Raw genomic sequence first — 22,543 nt, 5'->3', positions numbered from 1 at the left:
ACAGCTGGAAAAGCATTTCTGAGATTGAAAAGTATAGTCTGCCTCCCACAGAAACCAAGCACCTCACCACTGTTTGGAAGGAAGCTAGGATGAACACTGCAAAAAGCACTCCCTGATTTTTTTTACAATTCTATTTAACATTCTATTAAACAGCAAGTGATTTAGAACTTACCCATACAGATGCTGCACCCATTTTTCACCAAGTCAAACTAAGACCACTTTTGAGTGGTTCATCACTTCCTGAAAATCAGGCCCCTTTTAAGTGTCTCAAGTTGGTTACATAAAATTACTTCTGAAAACTTAAATCCTTGTGTTTTGGGAAGGAAGGAGAAAGATTTCGTTAGGGTTTTTTGCCAGATTTAAGCTTCTGTATCCACTTCAACACCAAGGCCCCTTCACATTAATTTACAAATGTTGCAGAAAAGCAAAGAAAAGAACATGCAGCATCTACTGTGCACATAAGCATAGAATTAATTAGTTCTGATATCTTTTTTTGCACTACCCATTCTCATTTAAGTACACGCATAGGCAAACAGCTTTCCGTCTTGCAACAGGTTTGCTCTCTGCCAGCTTCATTCCAGAATACCAAAGGCTAATGTCTAATATTAAGCAAAATTGTGGCATTTTCAAAAACATGCACTCAGAAGTATGCAATTCTGAACTTACTGCCTTACTTTTCTTTGAAAGCAGTTAATTTGCTACATAAGAATTTCAAATGTCTTTCTAGAGAACAGATCTAAAGATGCTTTCAGCTTTAGATTTCTACATTGTTTGCAGGATATGGATTAAGATTATAACAATTTAATGAAATTTCAACTTCTAGGGAATGCTCTTTCCAACTGACTCCCACCAAAAAGAACGCTAAAAAACAAAAACCCCAAAATACCCAATAAACCCAAAGGACAAAAAAACCCACCCCTCCCTCTGGAGCTTTAACTCCATTAAACTCTTTTAGCTTCTTATTTAACTCCACAGTTAAGCCATGGTTACTGACTATTTGTATACCCTTCATCTTCAACATATATAAAGAAATGCAACTATGTATTTTTTCACTGCAGGATGAGATTTTCTGCCTCTACAAGCATATTCATGGACAGTTATTACAGCCCACTGAATGTGAATTTAGCCTGCAACTCCACAGTGACCTGATCGTGACACCAAGCCCTAATTTTCTGAAGTCCTGCCCAAAAGATATTTAGGCTTGCATGACAGAAATTTGCACTTAATATCCACTAAATCAAAGCTATTCTTAGTGTTTAGAGCACACCATGCTGGAAGATAAACTTAGCTATGAGGCCTACCTCCAGTTTGCTGAGTCTCAGGCAAGGAACAGCACTCAGTAGATAAGGCTAGTGAGAGTTTTTCAGAAGCTCCCGATAGCAAGAGTGTACAATATGCAGAAGCTAACGGCAAGGAAAAGGAGACTGCAACAAGGAAGTGATGGGTAATAATGAGGAACAGTAGAAACACTTTTAGTTTAAAGGAAAACTGTAGAAAGCATTTACACTACTGTACTTACAGTTTCAATGTTAAGTCAGTAAGCACAGCCTTGCCCACCCTGTTGCAAACTGCGTTTGAAGTTCACCATTATGCTGCTTTGTGTGACAAAATGGAAACTGCAGAGCTTCAAATAAGTTCAGGTACAGGTTTCCACGTTCCCAGTCATGCCAGTGTGCCTTGCTTTATTTTAATATTAACTTAGTTTTACTTTTTTCCTATATTTTCAGTTTGCTGAAGATTTCTGTGCCAACAATAAATTGGAAGTTCATACTATTACAGACTGCAATAAATTTGTAGACAGAACCTGAAGGTTTGACACTAGAAATACAGGAGAATGACTGGTATTAGCACATTAGTTATCCAATTGCTAAAGCAAAAGCTAAGTATTAGATTAGTTTAATCTTTTAAAATTTCAACATCAGCAGGTTTCTTGAGTCAATCCAAATATAGTATATGAAACTTCTCTTAGCTGTTCAAAAAGTGCCACTAATATTGATTGTAGTTCATGTTTGGTAACTATTCAGGCACAAACAAACTTCAGCTAAGGAAAAAAAAAGTCAGTTCTAATTCTCTGGCAATTCCAAAGACCAAGACCAGGAGATTGTGGAATACAATGCCATATTAGTAAATATATTCTTTTGATTGAAAAGACTGTGATAGCAAAAAAACCCCCAACCAAACAAAAAACCCACTGCAGAATCAACTGAGCCTTGTGATAAAAAAAGGGCAGACTGACATTTGTGTCATATGGGATAAAAATAGCCACACAGTATTGATATCACATCTGGTCCTTTTGTTGAAAGATATTCTTCAGTGCAATATGAAGATTCTTTTCTAAAGAGAGAAGACACTCTGAACCACCTATCACCAAGTTTAAAAGACTTCTGATACTGTAGTCAAGGAGATGACAGACTCTTAAATGCGTAATTAATAACCAGATATATGCTACAGCCCTTCAATCCTATTGTGAACAGCTGCAAAGGCTCAGATGACAAGGAGGTTACAACATATCCAAACAGACAATATTATTTAATCATTTTACAAAATTAAGAGGCATAAATGACAACATTTCTAACTTCTAATCCACCTAGAACCTGAACAAAGTGTTTTGGCAGACAGGACTAGAGATTCATGCTGATCCAGAGCTGTCAAGTACATGGCATGTCAGACTGGCTTTAAAAACATGCTTCCCACCACCATTAAACCACGACTCACTCACTCATCCTACCACCTGCTTAAGAGCCATTTTCACTCCAATCATTGTTCATAAAGAAATTTCCTTTCTTCTTCTGCCTTCTCTAGTTGTTCAGTCTCTACATAATTTTCACAATCCTTGGCATGCTACTGAGAGCACTCCTTGATGACCAATTCAATTGCTGTCAGAAATCAAAGTTCCTCAATAAGCACAGACATGACAGCACTAAAAGATCAGCCTATGGCACTGAATGCATAAACTAGAGGTCTTTTGTTATGACTCAAATATTAAATATAAGCCAATCTAATACTTAAATATCTATCAGAAGGCCTCATCATCAAACCAAATATTGTGAATACTTCATATGGGAGATGATTGTCTCAGTCCATATAGACTGCTACAGCAAATAAAGCTCAAAGTAAATTCTCCTTCGACTCAATAGCTATGTCAGGGTTTTATTTCAGTTAACATATAAACAATGACCTGGACTGAAATGGCCATCCACCTTAAATCAGAAACAACAACAGATGTGTTTGCCTAGGTCTGCAGAATCTTTCTGGTCACTGCATCTACCTTAACAAATTCCTGAGAAGAAAAGGCTGTGCCTACTAAACTTGATGCAGCAGCACTAGGAAGCAGAGTTTCAGACATTTCCACAGCCCCATGACAAGCTTGCAAAGGAAACAAAAACACAAAGAGCGAAGAAAATTTCATTAACCCTATGAACAAAATGCAGCGGCATTAAGAACTAAAACTGCACCTGGTATTAAATTTGAAAGTTAGTATCTAGAAGAACAAGACATAAGGTTCATGAATATCAGATAGAAAAATGTAGTTGAACACTATTCCACCATCATAATGATTTGTATTTAAACCAACACCAATCACATAGGGCTCAGCAAACTTCTGCAGAGCAGAGCCTCGTTTTGTGACTTACTGGTAAGAACTCAGTTCTATTTCATTCTAGTTCTCCCCATTCCCACTCCCCCAAAATAACACATTTTGCTTGCAAAACATGACTGTGAGGTCTTTAGCAGATCCAGACCTGCACCAGGCAGATGCAGTACTCTGACCTCACACATCTTCCAGCAACAGCTGGACAGGTGCTGCCAGCCTACCTACACAGGTTCTTCTCTGATGCAGGTACAAGTGGAATCCTTCTGGCAGTTCCTCCTACACAACCATGAAAGAAAATAGCTCTATTTTTCTTGGTCCCTGATACCATGCCAAGAAGCTACTCCTCAAACCGAAATGAGCCAAGTTTACTATTAAGTGAAAGAAGCACCTGTACAGAGCATGAACACAAGATAAGTAAGGTCCCAGACACAACTCAGCCAGTATGCTGCAGTACCGACTTGCAACACTCTCATAAATGCACACTTGTGGAGTACGGACAAAGACTAAACAGAAACCACAAAGTTCTAATTTGAGACTTGAATCAATTATGAACATGGAAACGTTTTAAATGTTAAAATAAAGATCTATGCCGCTTTAAAAATGCTTTATTTGATATACCAAGCTCTCAGAAAACCTATTATTTAAAATGAAAAAGGATCCATAAAAAACCTAAACAGCCCAATACCCTGAGCAACACCAGCAAGTTAGTCGTTTGATGAAAAAGTGAACTTCCCCTTGCTTGAAAGCAAGTGCTATACAATCACGTATTGAATGCTTTGCACAATTCCTGACACAATGTGCTTTGACTCAGTAAATACCTGTGGCATTTGCTGTCCGCCCAAAGGAATGGAGCTTGGCGGCGTAGCAGACACAGCGGTGGTAGGCGGGAACCGTGGTCTTATTTGCATCCCACCTCGGGCCATAGGTGCGGTGATCATCTTTGAGGACAGAGGGACAACAGACAAAAGTAATCGCAAAACAAGAAATGCAGTGCACTGGCAGGATGAGAAGCACATGCAACCTCCAGGAATTAGGGGGAGGGGGAGCATGAAGGGAAGGTTAGTGAGCTTTTCTCTAAAGGTTAACCTAGCATGCTAGCTTATAAATCAAACTTTTTATATCCTTTCTATGCATTTTTAGAAAGCATCTAATGAATTCTAGGTATCCTGAGAGAGCTGATATGTAGATTCAGATTAATAGGTCAAGGGTTGACCATGCTATCATTTGCATGAAGGGCTTTTCCTAAGTTTTGCCTGACATCTTGAATTTCTAGAATTCTTGGAAATAAGTACTCTAAGATTTTTGTCAAGAACGCTCCATATAAGAAGCTATATAATGCCATAGGTTTCTGATGTGCTTTACCCCACTGTGGATTCAAAGGATTTAGCAGTATTTGCATATGCCACCCTTAATTATAAAAGATTTTGGCAGACAGTTCAACAGCATCTGTCAGTAGAAATGCTCCACAGTGAGCAAAATTTCAGACCAACCTAACCTATGACAGTATAACAGTGCCAAAGACAACAAAAAGGACTTCTGGGTTTGAAAAAGCTATTTCCTTCCTTTTATAACCCACAGAATAAGTTAAATATATCCTTGTAATTTCCATCATTTTGACAAATACCCATTCCTCTACAACTAAGCTGTGTTAAAATATTCTGAGTCCACAATCTGCCTCAAGCTTATTCATGCACTATTTGATTCTCCAGATGTATAGACTGAGCACACCCTAAAAGTGCAATCATTTAGGACAAATGATGAAGGTTAGCATTAGAATTTGTATTTTAAAATAGTCTTAGGACTATGCTACTCTGCAGTGTTTAGAAGTGCCTTTCAGAACCATCAGCCTGCACGAGCCACACAGATTTAATCAGATATATCTGTATAGCCCTCTGTTACTTAAAATTTGATATTACACCATATATGCTGAGAATTTACAGCAAATACAGCATATTTTTGAGGTAGCACTCGGGTAACTTTGGCAGATTCACTTATCAGTAAAAGAGCTTCTGTTTGGTACTTCAATGATCTACAGTAAAGTTCTCTGGGCTACTTTTTTTTCCAGCATACATACTACCAAGGAACCTACACAGGCCCTAACTAACCTACGAGTTAATGAAGTCTCCTTTCAGTAAATCATTTGGGGCATTCTTGCTTAGTGTTCTATGTAAATGGACTGAAGCAGCCAGCAACATGTCTCTAGAGAGTCAGAGAATGCATGTGCTTACAATTGTTAAAAATAAATAAAATTAAATACAACATAGCAAGACTGAAAAAGGAAAGCAATAACTGATAAAGAAAATAGTGTCAAATTCAGCACAGCTGTTAGTTCACAACATCAGAGCAATGCAGTCCCTCTCCATCCAGGCAAAGAGGGATGGTCAGAGACAGGATTTCAAAAGGGAAACAAATGAGAGCGCTTCAGACATCACACACACATGCACATGTACACACACAGCATGCAACAGCCACCACAAGCAAACACAACCCAGCACTGGCACAAAGCACAGGTGGATGCTACAAAGTGCAGTGAAGAGCTACAGTATCAACATGAGAGCTGGTGAAGCAACACAACCCTAACAAAAAAACAAAAAACAAAAAAAAAAAGGGGAAATTGCTAGGAAAAAAACAAACAAACAAACATACATATCCTTCCAGGCACAATCACCCCATCTTAGACCCTCGTGAATGCACATGGATCTCTGGAGTGTGTGAAATCCCAGGGATGTTATGGTGACCCGCATGTCCCATCTTGGTCCTGTTTCTCATGCCACACCACCAAAGTGTGAAGATTTAGATTACTTCCTCCAAGGTCAAGGAAATTAGAAGCATAGTCACAGTTTAAGTGTCTGGCAAACCATTGAATATCAGCATGACAAACTCCAATTCAAAGGCTTTCAGCTGTTTGTTATATTGTGGTTGGTCAAACATTTATGCACATGCATGCAATTTTGGTTTTGGTTTTTTGTATTTTTTCTTTTTTGAAATGTGTGCTTTGGAAAGAAGTGTATATATAAAATGACACCAATTCCACTCTCTTAACAGAAGTAATCTATTTTTCCCATTCTCCAGCTGATTTACATTTGTGAAACCTGTGACCCTTTGACAAAGGAGTCAGGAAAGGGGGGTTTCCAAAGATTGCATCTGTTTTATGCAAAGCAATATATCCATGAAGGAGTTGTTCTTGTCAGTCTAAAAACAGAAGACAACCAGAAGTGTTCAATTACTTTTGAAAAAGTTTTAAACTGAAGGCAAATCCTCCTCCACGAGTGAAATTGATTTATCTCAGTTTGCAGAACTGAGAATTTTACCCCATAAAAACAGAGAGCAAGCAGAGGAAGAGAGTCTCCCTCCACTGTAAGATACAAACCCCATTAGTTAATAAAAATGAAGTGGAATGTAACAATTAGAATCCTGAACCTGTAATTTTCTTTCATCTAAAATCCAAAGATGCAGAATTCCATAAATATGCAACTGCTGGTGAGTACATGTAAGTACTGTGCCACTGTCACTCCACTAAAGGCAGCTCTGATTTTCAAAGAGCAACAGCCAATCTGCATTCTGAGCACCTGAAGGAGTTGCACCAGAACAGTGATTTAAACTTTATTAATACTTAACTCCAGTTGATTACAGATTTTCTCTTGGTGCTGCAAGCACTTGTGTAGCACTCTGTGGTCACTAGGACTCTACTTCATTTATTTATCAGCTTCACCTGTGAGTTACATGCTCACAAGGACTAGACACCCAAGCAGGGTAACACTGACCTGCATGGTGTCTTTACGACTTCAGAGAAGAACTTCAAAATTCACATGGATCCATGTTTAAACCTGGGATTGCTTTTACTTTTATGTAGGAAGGATGAACAGAAACTTTACGGAAAGGAAAAACGCAGCCATATCAACCAAAATTCCCAGTCTGAAAGCCCCTAGAGGCTAAGTTTAAATGTAACAAGCGAAGATTAGGATAGGGTTTGTTTATAACAAAAGCTTCCCTGAACCAAATGAAGAAATCAAGGCAGATTTAATAAAAATGCTGGTGCTAGTGAAAAATGTACTAAATACAAAGCAAAATCTACTCTTAAAAGAAACTTCTCATAAATTAAAGAAAATCCATATACACTCTCAACACCGAAGCTGCATTGTAACATTGTACACAGCCACAATCTTAAAACTAAATATTATATACAGAAAATATTTACACAAGTACAAGAAACCTGTTTAATTATTGGACTTCACAGCATTAAGTGAATTTTAGTAGACTCATATTGCAATGGCATGAACAGAAATGGAGTAAAGCCTGTATGTGAATTTTCTAAACTCCATCCGTGATAGATAATGAGCAATCCCTGAGTTTACTACGTCTGAATAAAGCTGCAATACAAAACCCGCTGTGAACCATCTTATCACCCCGAACTTTTCAAATGCACTGTGCTGTTAAGCCACTGGCATATAAATTCACTAAATGGGGCAAGAATTAAGTTGACTGTACATAAGCACAATCCATCTGCTTAGGAGTTGAAAAGAGCACCATTAAGTTAGTAAAAAGAAAAAAAAGTCAGAGTCTCCTTCCAGTCAGCCTAAGTCCCTGCAGCTTCCACCTGGAAATTATTTAAGAAACAAACAGAAGTTTTAATTCACATTTCAACTGTAGAAAGAATTCTGCATTGCTGCCAGTACTGTACCAACTGTACTTACCACTGCTCAGCTTTTACATCCTGTGTTACGTTGACACAAGCAAAAGGACCAATACAGAAACAGAACTTAGCCACCAACAAGGATGTGGGCCACATGAGAGTTATGATGGTACAAGACACTATTCCTGATACAAGTCTGGGAGATGTATGCTGAAGAACCAATTGTTATCACAGTCCATGTAAAAAGCTTCCAAATGTCTTATTGAATCTGTAATATTACTTGTGCCCTGAAGGGAAAATGGCGCATGCAGACATGGAACGTCTGGGTATATGAAAAGAACTCTGCCGTTAATCCTAGTCAACCTCATTTCATCTGTCTGCCTCAGTCTCTTCATCTACAAAGTGGTGATGATTGTACTTACCCATATCTGTAAAATGCCTCAATATGAAACACTACAGAGGTAAGCCACGAAAGACTATTTCATATTCTGGTGGAAAATGGGATGAGAGGTTCAGCTCAAGCCATTCCCAATTTTTTTCCCCATGTCTCCTTCATACCAGACACACATCAAGGAACAATCACTGGGGCTACAAGTGTATTGCAGGATAAGAAAACTGTGTTAGACAATAAGCTTTCACCCAGCACTTTTTTTTTTTTAAATGTAACTCTGCACTTGTGACACATGCCATTTTTTCTTCACAACTCACATCCAGAACAAGAGCATAGCTACTGCCCATTTCACTCAGAAAAAGAATGAAAGATGAAAGGAATGAAAGGGGAGTGCAGAGAGATTTCATTGTCTATATTATTTTTTATGGTTGATACATGGAGATGGAAGGTAAATCACATGTGAGTTAAGATAGCAGGCAAAGATTCACAGTACAGAAATCAGTTTACACAACAAAGCAGTCACCCAAGAAAGTTTAACGAAAGAAGAGGTGATACACTCCAGGTACCAACAGTCAGACTTGTAGCGTGACCACAGTAGGCCATCTTATTGATGTGCATTCCTGCATCAGTACAGACAACAATCTTACCTACTCAGGACAGAGAGCATGCACAGAGAGGTTGTCAACGAAATCCTGCCTCTGACTCCAGGCAAAGGAGAAACAGCATAAAAGCCCATATCCCATATAAAGGGATGACCAATGTCAGACCCCTCATCAGAAAGCCACCAGAAACCCATCTCCATGCTCATCTCTAGCATGCACTTGCTACAGGCCTATAACTAGTGATACTGGCTCCTGGGCCCTTACCTGCCCTGAAGCTCCCATCTGAGCAGCTTGGGCCTGAGCTGCTTGTACTGCTGCCGCTGCCTGCTGCTGCTGGACCAGCTGAGCTCTTACCTTCAGTATGAAAAGAAAGAATGAAGTAAACGTACAGATCTGATTAAGGTATGACACTTCTGTTTCAGCTATATTGACTATACTCATAAAAAAGGGTGTGGAGACAAGATCAGCCTCACATACATACTCTTCCTAGAGTTTTTGAGCTTTCTTTATGAAAACAAGATCCCATGTTTCTAACATTTAGAACAGTCTTCCCATAGACTGTGCACCCAAGATTCAATTTCTTCTTGCAACTTCTTCCCTGTACTATCAAGTCTTCCTATGACAATACTAGATACTTCAGCTTTCTGGCAAACATAGTTAACCACACACGTGTTGATTTCCCTCAAGCACACTGTGTTAAGCACCTACCAATGGCCAGCATTTCAAATGTTTATACATTCATTACGACTGTCAGTGTGATGTACATCTAACTACTCCTAGCTTAGCTGGTAGGAACACAAAGTGGATGTATCAACTCGTCCATGTGGGGTCAATAATTTCTCAAGTGTGGCTGACACTCCACTACTCCCCAGCAAGGCCCAAAGAAAAGCAGGTCTTGGGATTACGTCTGAGCTCAACAGCACATATGAAGCCCAGAAAAAACTGACTGTAACGCAACAGTTCAAAAAGCTGCACCATTAAGAGGATGACCCAGCAAGAGGTTCAACAGAGTAAAACTACTGTCTTGTACACATTCTCTTCAAGGCAGGAACTACCAGTATCTTAAACTTTGACCAAAACCTCTAAACGTGGCAGCAGAAGCAAAGCCAGCATGCTAGAGAGCCAACACGGGCTCCAGTGACATGCACTAGGCACTTCAAAGCACTTGCTCATGTTCTAGAACAGCAAACATCGTGGAGGTGATTCTTCTTTAACCAGAGTTTGTTTCTTTTTTCTTTTACTTGTCCGTTCAAGAGTAAGACAAGAAATTATTTTTAAATATTAGCTGCATAAATGGTTTTCACAGATTTCCAGAAGTCCTACTCTTAGACACAAAACTGTTCTCTACTGGCAGGCCCAGACATAAACCTTTAAACTCTCCATATTCATAACATGCTAACTACAGATCTCTTAAAAAGCTATGTTTTTTCCGACTTCTTTATTAGCAAAAGTCAAAGAATTTTTTTTGTTTCTCTAGAGGATCATAATGAACCAACAATCAGCTGGTCACTAGCCCTTACCTGCATTGCTTTTAATTGCTGTGGTGTGAGTGTAACAGGCATAACCTGACTAGGAATTTGTCCTGAAATTGCCTGTGGCTGAGATACCATGGGCTGGGGTTGAGGCTGGGATTGTGGTGGAAGCTGAGACTGTTGTGCCTGAGCAACCTGTTGTTGTTGTTGCTGCTGCTGCTGCTGTTGCTGCTGTTGTTGCTGCTGCATCTGTTGCATCTGCTGTTGCATTACTTGTTGAGGTGGCTGCTGCTGTAGCTGTTGTTGTGGTATTTGTTGCTGCTGTTGCTGCTGCTGCTGTTGCTGCTGCTGTTGTGCCTGCATAGCCTGTGCTGCCTGCAGCTGCTGCATTTGGGCAATTCGCTGTAGTTGCTGCTGCTGCTGTTGCTGCTGCATCTGAAAAGCAGGAAAAGCCAGGATGCTAAAGCTTCCAGCAATGCGATAGCAGCCTTATTTTTATAGCATAAACCAAGAGCAAACAGAATCCTAATACATCAGTCTGAGGTTTTAAGTCCAAAGCGAAAGCCCAACCTTTCTATCCACTCACTCTTCATATATCTCAACTCTACATAGTGCACATCCCGTGGTTTCAATATTACAAGCTTGTCTCACTACTAAAACAGTTTTCAAAAGCAAAGATGAAGTCCATCAGCTTCTCCTGTACAAATGGGCTCAGAAGCACTTCTTCAAATGTAACCAGCCTGCATCAGCACCACTATTTACCAGGAACTGCACAAGAGCATGACAGCTGAAGTTTCCTCTTCTGCTTTTGTGCCTAAGGATGATATATACATAATGTGCTCGGCACACATTTTTTTAAAGTGGCAACGTGTAATTCACACAATGACAAAACAGCCACTATTTCTAGAGTAGCACAAGTGCTTTTGGTTCTTTCCCACATCCCTGTTCTTGTCAGAATGAAAGACTATCCCGATGTTTATAAAGAGAAAGAGACAAAGGTTTTAATTCTCTATTGCTATGACAGAAGAAAGCAACCAAACGACTGTTAAGCCCTTCCTCTGGGATGCAATATATTGTTGCCAATTAACTTGCAAGTCTAAACTGAAGTCCTACCCCAAAATGGAAACGCGTTAATAACAGGCAAAGCTGATATTCAGTACGTCCATGCAAGCCAAGCCTCACTTGACAAGTAGCTGAACACAGATCACCTCAATTGCCATTGTAATTGTTTGTCATCACCTGCTGTTGGTTTTGCTGCTGCTGCATCTGCAGTTTCAGCATGTGCTGTTGCTGCTGCTGGACGGCTTGCAACTGCTGTTGTTGCTGCTGCTGCTGCTGGGCTGCTGCAGCTGCTGCTGCCTGCTGCTGCTGGACCTGAAACTGTTGTTGCATGGCTGACTGCTGGGCCTGGAATTGCTGCTGCTGCAAAGCCACCTGCTGCTGCTGGAATTGCTGCTGCTGCTGCTGTTGCTGCTGAGCTATCTGCTGAAGCTGAAGTTGGGCTAAAAAGAAGGTAGACTGTACTTAAAACATGAGACCCAAACAGTGCGAGAGACAGTTACCCAGTATAACTCACAATAATTGAAGATAATCCCTAAAGTACATTAGTGTTCTTCGTTAGCAGCATACTTTTGCCTCCTCAAATGGACGAGGCACAGTAACAGCATAATTAGTGACACTTCCTACTACCAACTTCTAATTCTCACTGCCTATATTGAGTCAGCAACCTAGGTAAAGAATGTAAAAATGTGCAGGAGGAAATATGCACAGAGGTCACCAGCAAGAAGCACCGTACCCATAGAAAACATAGGTGAGCTCTACAAAAACAAAGTTCTGAAGTTGACATCTTGTAGGACGAAAGAAGCATTGCTCATACAACAGCTAGACTGCTCCTCGCTATACTAAGACATTTATCCCATTAGGTAGGAGTATTTGAAATCAATTCTTCCTGCAGTTCACTTGGCTGATTTAGCCAGAAGCTTGAAATCTCTTCAGCACCCTTTCCCTGTGGAAAAGTTATGTACTGAAAGGCTGATCTAACAATTACAGTGGCTGAAGCAAACTGAATACTTACTCTGCTGAGTAGCTGTAGAGACACCAGGCATACCATGAGGGGCCATTCCCGAGGTTCCAGGAGGCTGCTGCTGCCCTGGGAGACTCATCTGTTGTCCCATTGGGCCAAGGCCACTCATCCCACTCATCGGCGCACCCTGAGCTCGGGAAGCCATGCCCATTCCAGGTGCTCCTGCTGGGGGACCCCCAGTTAGATTCTGCAGGGCATTCATCGGATCTACAAAGAAAATAGTTACCAATATGCAGCCAGCCATGCAACTGCCTCCCCAAAATCCTGTTCCCCATCATCCACTCTCTGATCTGTCGGCTTCAGACCATGACTAGATCCAATACCCTGAGAATCTAACATTCACTGCTCTGCCTGCGAGACCACAAGAGGCTTCTGGCACGTCTTTGCCTCTCTCTAAATAGAGTAAAGATTATTTAAGCGCTTCAGATTTGCAAAGTTCCAAATAGATTCTAAATACATTAGAGAAAAGGAACTTATTAGCCACCTCTGAATTTATATGCAAGTCAAAACAAACTGCCAACAAAACTCCATGAGGATATCCAGCTTGTAACCTCAAAAACCAAGAGAGTCCCACTGTGGATCCAATTAGCCTCTTCCTCCTGAGGTCAACAAGGAGAAGCAGTGCTCAGACCAGAAGAAGTACTTTGGTATACAGTTCCCCCCATAACATCACGTTTATTATGCTGTGGATAAATTCAGTGCCTTTCAAGACAACTGTCATAATCTGAATCCTGGGCACACAGAAAAGTGAAGTCGAAGAGGGAATGGCAATTCAAGAGGGCAAAACACAACATTGGGTGCAGAAGCAACATTAATCAGGTACAGAACGCAACACCCCCTCTTTCTTAAGAATACTTATAAAAATAATTTCCAGCTGTCTAGGCTGGATGTTAATCAATCACAGACACTGCGTATTTAGCCTACAGGGGGATAAAAATAGAGGATCATACTATGTCCCTAACATACACTGCTGTAAGAATTAGCACAGAGGCAGAAGACATCATCAGATCTAACCTCAGTCAAATGGCAGAGTGCGTACGCCCCACAAACACAGCGCTTGCCTCTGATGCAACACACTGAGGAACCCAAAGCCAGTAACAGGGAGAAACCTGGACTGCTCAGCAGGAGATTATTTTCAATCACTCTTGTTCTTTCTTGTTCTTTTCTTTGTACAAAAGTACAAACAGGGAAACAAACAAGTCTCCTGTGTTACATCCAAAACACTGTCCAAGCCTGTCACCCTCATCACTGAACTCCAAGACTATCATGCTACCTTTCCTTTCCAGCAGCATTTAATATTCCAGCTAGGGAATGCACAGCCTTCTTATTCTTAGTACACCATAGCCCCGATTTCTAAGCTGTTCTATTTAGAAATGGGGGGGGGGGGAGAAAAAAAGAATTAAAATAAAAAGAAGGAGTTCTTACCACTGACTGAGGCTTGAGATTTCTTATTGTCTGCAAAGGAAGAACAATTAATTGCCTTTGTTAATCTTGTCACACATAAATTTTGCCCTTCAGATATACTCTCTACAAAAAAATATATTCACATAATAATTTAAAAAATAAAAAAAAAAATTACTGTCTACTGTAGCTCTAACAAAATACATTAACCTAAGCCAATTTAGTAACCAGAATGCTACATAAACAATGGAAAAAAGCAAAAATACAGGAAAAAATTAGGAAGGTAGAAAAAGTAGTAAGTTTAAATAATTTCTCAAAGACTTTCAATTATAGATGGATGCATAAAAGAAACAGTATTTAGAAATTAAGCATGTATATTACAGGAAAATTTTTAAAGCAACTTGTGAAGAGTCACATGCAGAACCACACATACAAACCCTAAAATTTACTCTGTTTGGGAGGATGGGATGAGCAATCTCATTACTGAGAAAAAAAACAAACAACAAAACCAATTACTTACGAATATCTCGAAAATGGATAATAAGTCTGGCCACAAGAGAAAGATATTCTTCCTAAAGGTGAAAAATGAGGATTTTAGCATAGGCAATAAAAACATTGCAGCCATGACTTTCTGGTTCTTCAGTATTCTTCCTCAACATAACAGATTTTACTTTACAATGTCTATGGGCTTTTCAAAGCAGTTCACTTGCAAGGAACAGTCTGTTCATTAACTAAGTGAGAATATTTTTACTAATAGGTCATTGTGGCTGACAGTACAAGAAGGCCAAGAAACCACAAAATTCACTGGAAAGAACCTCTGTGACAGTCACACTAACAGGATCACAATATGTGAACATAATTATAAACCAATACATCCTTTTTTCACTTCTTATCCACTCCAATTCCTTTTTCTTGAGGATTGAATCTGCTTACTTGGTACACTGACTTACTTTAGTCCTTGAACTATGTCATATTCACACTACAAGAACTTTTTTTAAGCTAAGTTAGTATTACAAATAGAAGTAAGTTAACAACTTTAAAGACTAACATATGGTAGAAGTGTCAGAAGTGAAAAGACAAATATTCTTTGCAGCGTTTTATTAGTGAGCTTCATAATGTGTAAGAGAAACTGCACAGGGCTGAGATAGCCTTCCTGCTCATGAAACTACCAACTCACCAGTGAGGATGCCATCAGCAGGCATAAATTTGTGCCATCAGCATTATAAAGTTTTCACCAAGACAAGTTCTATCTCAAACATGGCTTGTTTGGAGACAGCAACACTATCCAATTTCTCATAATGCAGCTCCAGGAAAGAAGTCTACATTTTGGTAGAGTCTAGAATTGTACAAGATAACCAGACTTTCACAGAGACCACAGGACTTCCCTTGGTCTTACTCTTGACACAGCCTTTTCATTGATATCTTAGTCTCTCCTGACCACCAAACTAGTCATACGGAATGGTGCTACACTGTAGATAAAGGAAATTCTATGCAATTCACTACACACAAGTCTTCAGACAAGAATTAAGTGTGGTCCCATCTATGCATTAAATGCTGCAGCATCAGCAAAGCTGTCTTGGACTGAGGTCTAGTTTGATGCATATATTGGATGCAAAACACCTCACTTCCCCTCAGGGTAAAAGCAGCACATATAAATCAAAAATTTTGCGTTACTATGTACTGTAAGCAGAGACAGTTAACTAAGTGCATTTGGTTTACTATTTCTATGGGTTGTTCCAAACTTCTTTTGACACCCCAGTAACTTCTGGAAACAAATAGAGATGCTTTACCCTTGTTTTGGCCTTCATAAACACATGACTCTCCATATCTTTGCTGGATTTATTATGGGCAACACCAGCCTTCCTCATAGCGTCATCACTGAAAAAAGAGGAAAAACACAAGGCTGGGTATTAATTGAGGACATCAGAAAATACTTTCTGTAGTTAGGAAGGTCTGTAAAACAGCTTTTTACCCCCTCTCATTTATCGATTTAAAAACCAACCAAACAAAAAAAACCCCAAAAAACCAACCACCACATATATTACTTAAAATCGCCACCCTTTACAATTTCTTCAAATAATGGAGGAAAAAAGCCAACTAATTTCTAAAAGGCAACACAAATATTCTTTGCAGAAATTCAAGAACAACTGCTAAGCAAGTCATTATTTTACTACCTGATGTATTATTTTGACAAAATACCAGGACCTGGTCATTTGAGGAAAGCTGAATGACAGGATTAATGTAATCCATGTTTGGCGAACAATAGGCTTGAGCCTGCCTAGCGTCAGGCATTTCCAAAAGAATCGTCTAAACATAAGGTGGAAGAATTAAAAATAAAAAAAAAAGATTGCCTAAAGGCATAGAGGTTTGACCAATGAGTGAGAATAATGAGTAGGAGCACTGATCAGGGGCAGAGAAGAGCAGAGGTGCAGCAATGTGCAGGGCAGGGAGGGGACAATCACCATGAAAGCAGCAGGTGAAGCAATAAGATGAAAAGAAGGCCCTGTTGATAGGAAGTTGAGGGAAAGAAAAAGAACAGGTTTGGTAATAAAAAGCTTTCAATTCTCTTACTGTTCTTTCCCATTTACCAGCCAGAATCACGGGGACTTGCTGTCCTTTCTCCATCACACCTCTAGTAAATTGGATCTAGATCTGGATGGGATATTGAACATGCAAGGTGAAAAGGAAAAAAAAAACCAAACACCCATAGAAAAACACACATTGCTAAGGACACGGGTGGAAAAGAAGGGGCATTCTCAGTACATCAAAAAGTAGCAAGCAATTCAACTATGAAACATGCAACAAGATAAAGATGTCCTAAAATGAGGAGTTCAGTCAGGTGAACAGCCCTATTCAAACCCTCCGGGCATTCTCACTCTTGGAAACATTTCACTTCACTGCAAAACCTGTTCTGTTTTAAAGCAGCCTACCAGCTACAGTCTAAATTCCACTAACAATTTAGCAGGAAATACTTTCACCTTGTAATTAACATCTCAGCAACTTACTTCTCAGTAACTACTGTTGCATGAGCAACTACCCTACACTAAATGCATGTTAGGGTAGTGATCCCTGAAAGTTTCAGGCAGTCTGAAGGGGGACTACTGTTTTCTCCCCCTGAACTTCTACCACCTCCCATGCAGCAGGAACGGTGCTTGCATGAGCAGTAAACTGGTTCAGCTTCCTGAATTAACTCAGTAACACAGTCACAGAAGTGAGAAGAGCTGACGCTATAGCCTTAAAATGCAGGAGCTTAGGCTGCCACAACTCACACCCTTACTTTGCAAACTAGTAGCCTAGTAGCATACACCTAACCTGTTGTAGGCTGTAAAGTAGAAGACAGTAGAACATAGCTACCTGCTGTAAGGCTCTCTCATGGTAACTTGTTCGTGTGGTCTGGGCAGACACTAAAAAAAATGCTCTTTATATATGAAGGTTATTTAAAATGAAGTGGAATCCGAACATAATGCAGAATAACTATTCCTCCATGTGCAAACAAGCCTTAAAGTGAGCTGCTCATAAAAGAGCTCTGCTGCAGAGGAAGCAGCTATATCCAATTCTTTACTGACACTTCCCTTTTTTAATGCTTTCCCTTTCAGAAAGGCTGCCTCTAAATCCACACTACTCTCTGAATCCTCCTTAACTTCTCAGTCCCATAGTACAATGACAATGCCTCTCATTTTGAGAGCACCAAGAACTGAGTGGGCAGAAAGACAAGAAAAAGATTATGCAGAGGCAAGAAAAGGAAGTAACATGTAGGTAGTACTAAGTGGCTGTGATACAGACAGTGATCAATGTGGTATCAGGAACTTGAAAAAAATCCACAGCAAAGAAGTTATTACTTTTATATGTATCTACCATTTCCTTTTGATGTTACAGAACATGAAAGACATTTTATAATGACTACATCTGCATTACCAATAATGTCACTCCAAGCGCTCCATGTCATATCTGTTAGCATTCCAATAAGTGTTTAAACTAGGAGGAAGAGAAAAACACACAACTTGTTCTTTGTGCACATATTCATCTGCAATCAACATGAAAATATTTATGTTAAAAGACTGGGAAAGTCACTAAAAAAAAAAAGCCATAGCTTTAGCATAGAGTTAAGGATACCAAATAATGTATCATATCCTTGCAGAACACCAAACTCAACAAAACTCTGAAAACTAGATGGTACCAGCCAATTCAACCTTCATCTGCCTCATAAGCACTTACTAAAAGTATCATAAGATGCACACTAAAACTTTGCCTTTTTCATTTCATGCAGAACACTCAAAGTTGCGGTTTCACAAGATGCTGTTTCAACACCAACACCAGCTTCAGGAATTCCCCCTCCACTCCCAAGAAGCTTATTTCCAGCCCAGCAACATGCAACCTCTCACTCAGGCCAGCTGGTGTAGTTGAAAAATCTTGCAGAACACGTTCTCCTTCAAAACTATACCAGCTCCCCTATCCAGTTCACACCATGACTGCATGAATCAGTTGTTCCAATGAAACAAAAGGGCAATGAGTTCCAGGGCCAAAACCACATTAAGCCATGTAACATCACCAAATGCTGCCTCATGAAATAGACTATTTGATCACTATGACACTCAGTTCAACCAACCTTTCTTGCTTAAAACAACGGGGGGGGGGGGGGGGGGGGGGGGGGGGAGCATGCCGTTAAGCTATTAGCCACATCTACACACATTACAAGGTTTAAAAACCTCCAAGTAAACACCAACAAATACATTAAAAACTTTAATCCCTTCACCTTGTGCACATGACGCTGTCCCACACAACATTTCTGTTAGTTACAGATCGGACATAACAAATTTCATCAATAGCAGCCCTCACTGCAGGAATACCCACATAACACCATAGACCAGCAGAAGACCCAAACCAGGAATCACTCATATTACTTTATTCACATTTCCTGGACAGGACACGTAAAGGCCTGAAGGGCCTCGGTCCCCAGAACACCACCTTCAGCTACAGAGCAGAAAGTAAAGGACAATCCAGCCTCCCCAAGGCCTTGTTCTAGCATTACCTTTCTTTCCAATTCTGCAGTGATGAAAAAAACCCTTCCCACTACACAAAGAATCACTCCTTCATTGCCTCACAAGCATATCCTCCAGCAGAAGTGATATCCTCCAGCAGAGGTGACTGGGTAAGAAGCTGCCCCTTCTAAGTTATGCCAGTACAACTGTCTGTGTGGCTGTGCCATCAGCAGTACTGAAGAACAACCAAGGTTAAAAATAACTACTTTTCCTGAGTTATTTTTAACTTTGAGAAATTTCCTTATCAGGTTCACTGGCAACCCAAACGCTTGCAATGAAGAGGTATTGCAGAGGCAGTAGCTTCTTCAGTTTACAGTTGTGTCAAAATAATTATTTATAAAACGCATCCCTCACTTTCTACAGTCCCAGGAAGGGAGAAACATCTGCCTTCTTGGCCTTTCTTGCCTGAATTCTCATCAGACAACCTAGGCTGGAATAAAAAATTCAGGCTGCTTTATGAACTGATTTTGTGAAGTGTTTCATAGAGAGCAGCAATGCAGATGATCTTCCTTTTTTCCCCCTGCTCTTCCCTCCCAAAAAAACTTTAGCTGATCCACTAATCTCCTGCCTGCTTGTTCCTCAGTCTCCTCCTCTACCTCCTTTCACATGCTCTCCACTATCTCATTCTTATTTGCGTTCATGCATGTTCTTTCTTCTCATCTAGCTGAATCATTAGCTAAATCTTAAGTGAGAACACACATATCAAAACTTCAAGCAAAACACTGAACACAAAATTAATGGACCATCACACAAATTAAGTTACATCCCTTTTCTTCACTCAACACTATTCCCTTCTAACATAGCCTGGAAGTAGCTTGGGGCAGGAACTGTACACAACTGCGCACTGAGTTTACCACCACACAACCCAGTTCAGATTTGTCCTTCAGGCAATACCAACATTTAAAAACGTATTAAGGAAAGGCCTTTAGAAAGGAGACTCCCAAGGCACCAGTATGTGCCTGCTCCCTGTAAGGGCCAGAATAAAGGGGTGCCCTGCAAGGACAAGTATATATTCACACTCGCTACATCTGTTGCCGTCTCCTGGAACAACCTGGGAGGAGCCAAAGCTGCTCCTTGGCCTCAGTCATCTGAGCTCAGGATTTCCTGGATCCTGTAACAGCATGAAAGTCCTGCTTGGGCCTGCAGTCACACAAGAACCTAATACTGAAAAGGCTTCTTAGGTCATCAAATGCAGTATTCTCTCAAATGATGATAAACAAATCATACACATTGACCACTGACACATTCACTAGGATACCTATTCCACACAGCATCCCTGAAATGTTAATCTACATAATATTATTCTTTCAAAAAAAAAACCCCAACCCCAAAACACAAAAAAAAACCTCAAAACAAAAAAATAAACAAAAAACCCAACAACAAAAAGCAACAACACCCCCCCCCCCCCAACTTAAATTCAGTGTTGTAAAGGAAACCCAAGCGTGAAATAGCAACAAATTAAGACTTCTGTATCCAGAAGCTATAACAAGGCACTCCAAATGAGTTATGTGAATGGTTCCATACATTTAAGTTAACTTTTAAGACCAAGTGTTAATATTTGTCTTGATAAATCAGTATCACTTGTTATTTGCAGGATGAACTGGAAGATATACATACATATAAGACAGTGTATTTTTGTAACTGTTAGGAACAACCTTCCCACAAATTAAGAAAACTTTCAGATGATTCACCAGATATTTATTTTAATTACCTCCCTCTTCCACCTACTACATAAGCCTCACTAATGGCAAAACTGGAAGGTTATGGAAAGAAATAGGAACTTGTCGCATACAGAGCTCAAGTCTTTTTAGCCAATATATTGCTTCTATTTCTCATTCAACAAACCTATCTATTATAAACTCTAGTTCTGGCTAGCTTCACTTTATTCCAAGTACCAACATGAAACCAAACCAAGTTGTTTTCAGATATCTAGCACATATTAATCACTTAAAAAAAAAATCCACTGCAGTAATTGTATGCTTATCCTCGTAACAACTTTGTTTGCTTTTTAAACAAGATAGTGAACACAAACATATGATGTATACTATAAAACTGGATGGAGCACAAGGAAGAAACACCACTTACAGACACAATCTTAAAAATAAAAAGACTGTGTCAGTACATCTCTAACAAAAAGCCCACAGATCACGTACAGACATCTGTGCACATATGTAAAAGGCAATTAACCGAGGAAATTTTATTTCTACTTTTTCACAACAAGAATTAAAAGTTTAAGATTACTGTCATCTCTTCATATGGTATTAATCTTAAAGACTTTATTGGTCAGTAGTAGTAATTTTCTTTCTCTCTTACTGTATACTTCCATTGAAACATTTATCAGCATTGTTTACTGCTCAGGGGAAAAGCAGTTACAGTTTGTAGGACAAACATAAAAACAGAGGTTTATTGCATTTAGGTTTGTATCTGCTTACTCATATTTATTTCCTCAAAGTGATACAGCATTCGAGGGCACTTTTGTTTGCTTGTTTTGATGAAGAAGTAGAAGAGGAGGAGAAGAAAAAGCAAGGGATTAATCTAACAAGATTAATGACTTTGCAGAAAGTTTAGAAAGTGAAACGTCAGTTCTGAGCACCAAGAAAGTTTGCATGGCTTTGACAGACACACGTTATTGTATTTCTTTAATGAATACCTTAACTGTTTAATTCTGAAACCGCACCTTAAGTAAAGCCCACAGCTAGGCAGTAAAACCACATGCAGTCAAACAGCATACTGTTTACATATCATAAAAAAAAAACCCCAGTCTCTTTTTAAATATTGATTCTCACAAACAACATAGCAAGATCAAGCTTTTCAAGCATACATGAATAAGGATTTCAACACTACTTTAGAAGCACTGAACAGTGCTTTCACTTCTGTAATAACCACCTTTCACAGGGTAAAACAGTCTTCCATAAAATAGAAAAAGCATGCGGAGCAGCAAAGTAATTCAAGTGAAGTGATTGTTTCACAAAGGACAACTGAAAAAGCAACAAGCTGAATTTTTTTTTAACAGCCTTTTAAGCATCAGATAGATACCAATTACGATGATGCTTGCTCTGGAACTGAAAAAGCAAATCCCTGTCCAAAATAACCAAAACATTAAGTCACCGACATTTCTATTTCATTTTTGCCCTAAAAAAGTCAGATGCAAGATAATAACAGTGGTTTTCATAGGACAGAATACATCAAACTTGCCAACAATACGGACACTGCCAAAATCGAAGCCCTAAAGCAGATGCTGTCAAGCGGAACAGGAAGCCGGTATTCCTGGGGAAGAGGAAAGCGAAAGGGAAGGAGGATCGGAGAAGCGAAATCAAAGCACAGGCTCGG

General features: G+C 39.6%; 1 protein-coding gene across 6 annotated transcripts in view; it reads right to left on the bottom strand.

Moving 5' to 3' along the window:
* The window catches only part of MED15 (mediator complex subunit 15), a 30,584-nt gene that overhangs the window by 7,657 nt on the left and 384 nt on the right, over positions 1-22,543 (bottom strand). For 2 of the 6 annotated variants that reach the window (XM_076353018.1, XM_076353019.1), the window contains exons 2-9: positions 15,965-16,052; positions 14,695-14,746; positions 14,199-14,228; positions 12,765-12,980; positions 11,930-12,192; positions 10,739-11,125; positions 9,483-9,572; positions 4,411-4,530 (exon numbers count right to left, since the gene is read on the bottom strand). In XM_076353018.1, coding sequence (XP_076209133.1) covers positions 4,411-4,530; positions 9,483-9,572; positions 10,739-11,125; positions 11,930-12,192; positions 12,765-12,980; positions 14,199-14,228; positions 14,695-14,746; positions 15,965-16,052 — 1,246 coding nt within the window. Of the gene's footprint in view, positions 1-4,410; positions 4,531-9,482; positions 9,573-10,738; positions 11,126-11,929; positions 12,193-12,764; positions 12,981-14,198; positions 14,229-14,694; positions 14,747-15,964; positions 16,053-18,089; positions 18,150-21,645; positions 21,759-22,543 lie in introns of those variants that run through there. The other 4 variants (XM_076353021.1, XM_076353020.1, XM_076353022.1 and 1 more) reach the window with 4 other exon arrangements.

This window comes from Aptenodytes patagonicus, chromosome 15, assembly GCF_965638725.1.
Source record: "Aptenodytes patagonicus chromosome 15, bAptPat1.pri.cur, whole genome shotgun sequence".
Taxonomy (NCBI): domain Eukaryota; kingdom Metazoa; phylum Chordata; class Aves; order Sphenisciformes; family Spheniscidae; genus Aptenodytes; species Aptenodytes patagonicus.
Note: the sequence above shows the minus strand (reverse complement) of the source record. Positions and strands in the feature narration are given on the sequence as shown.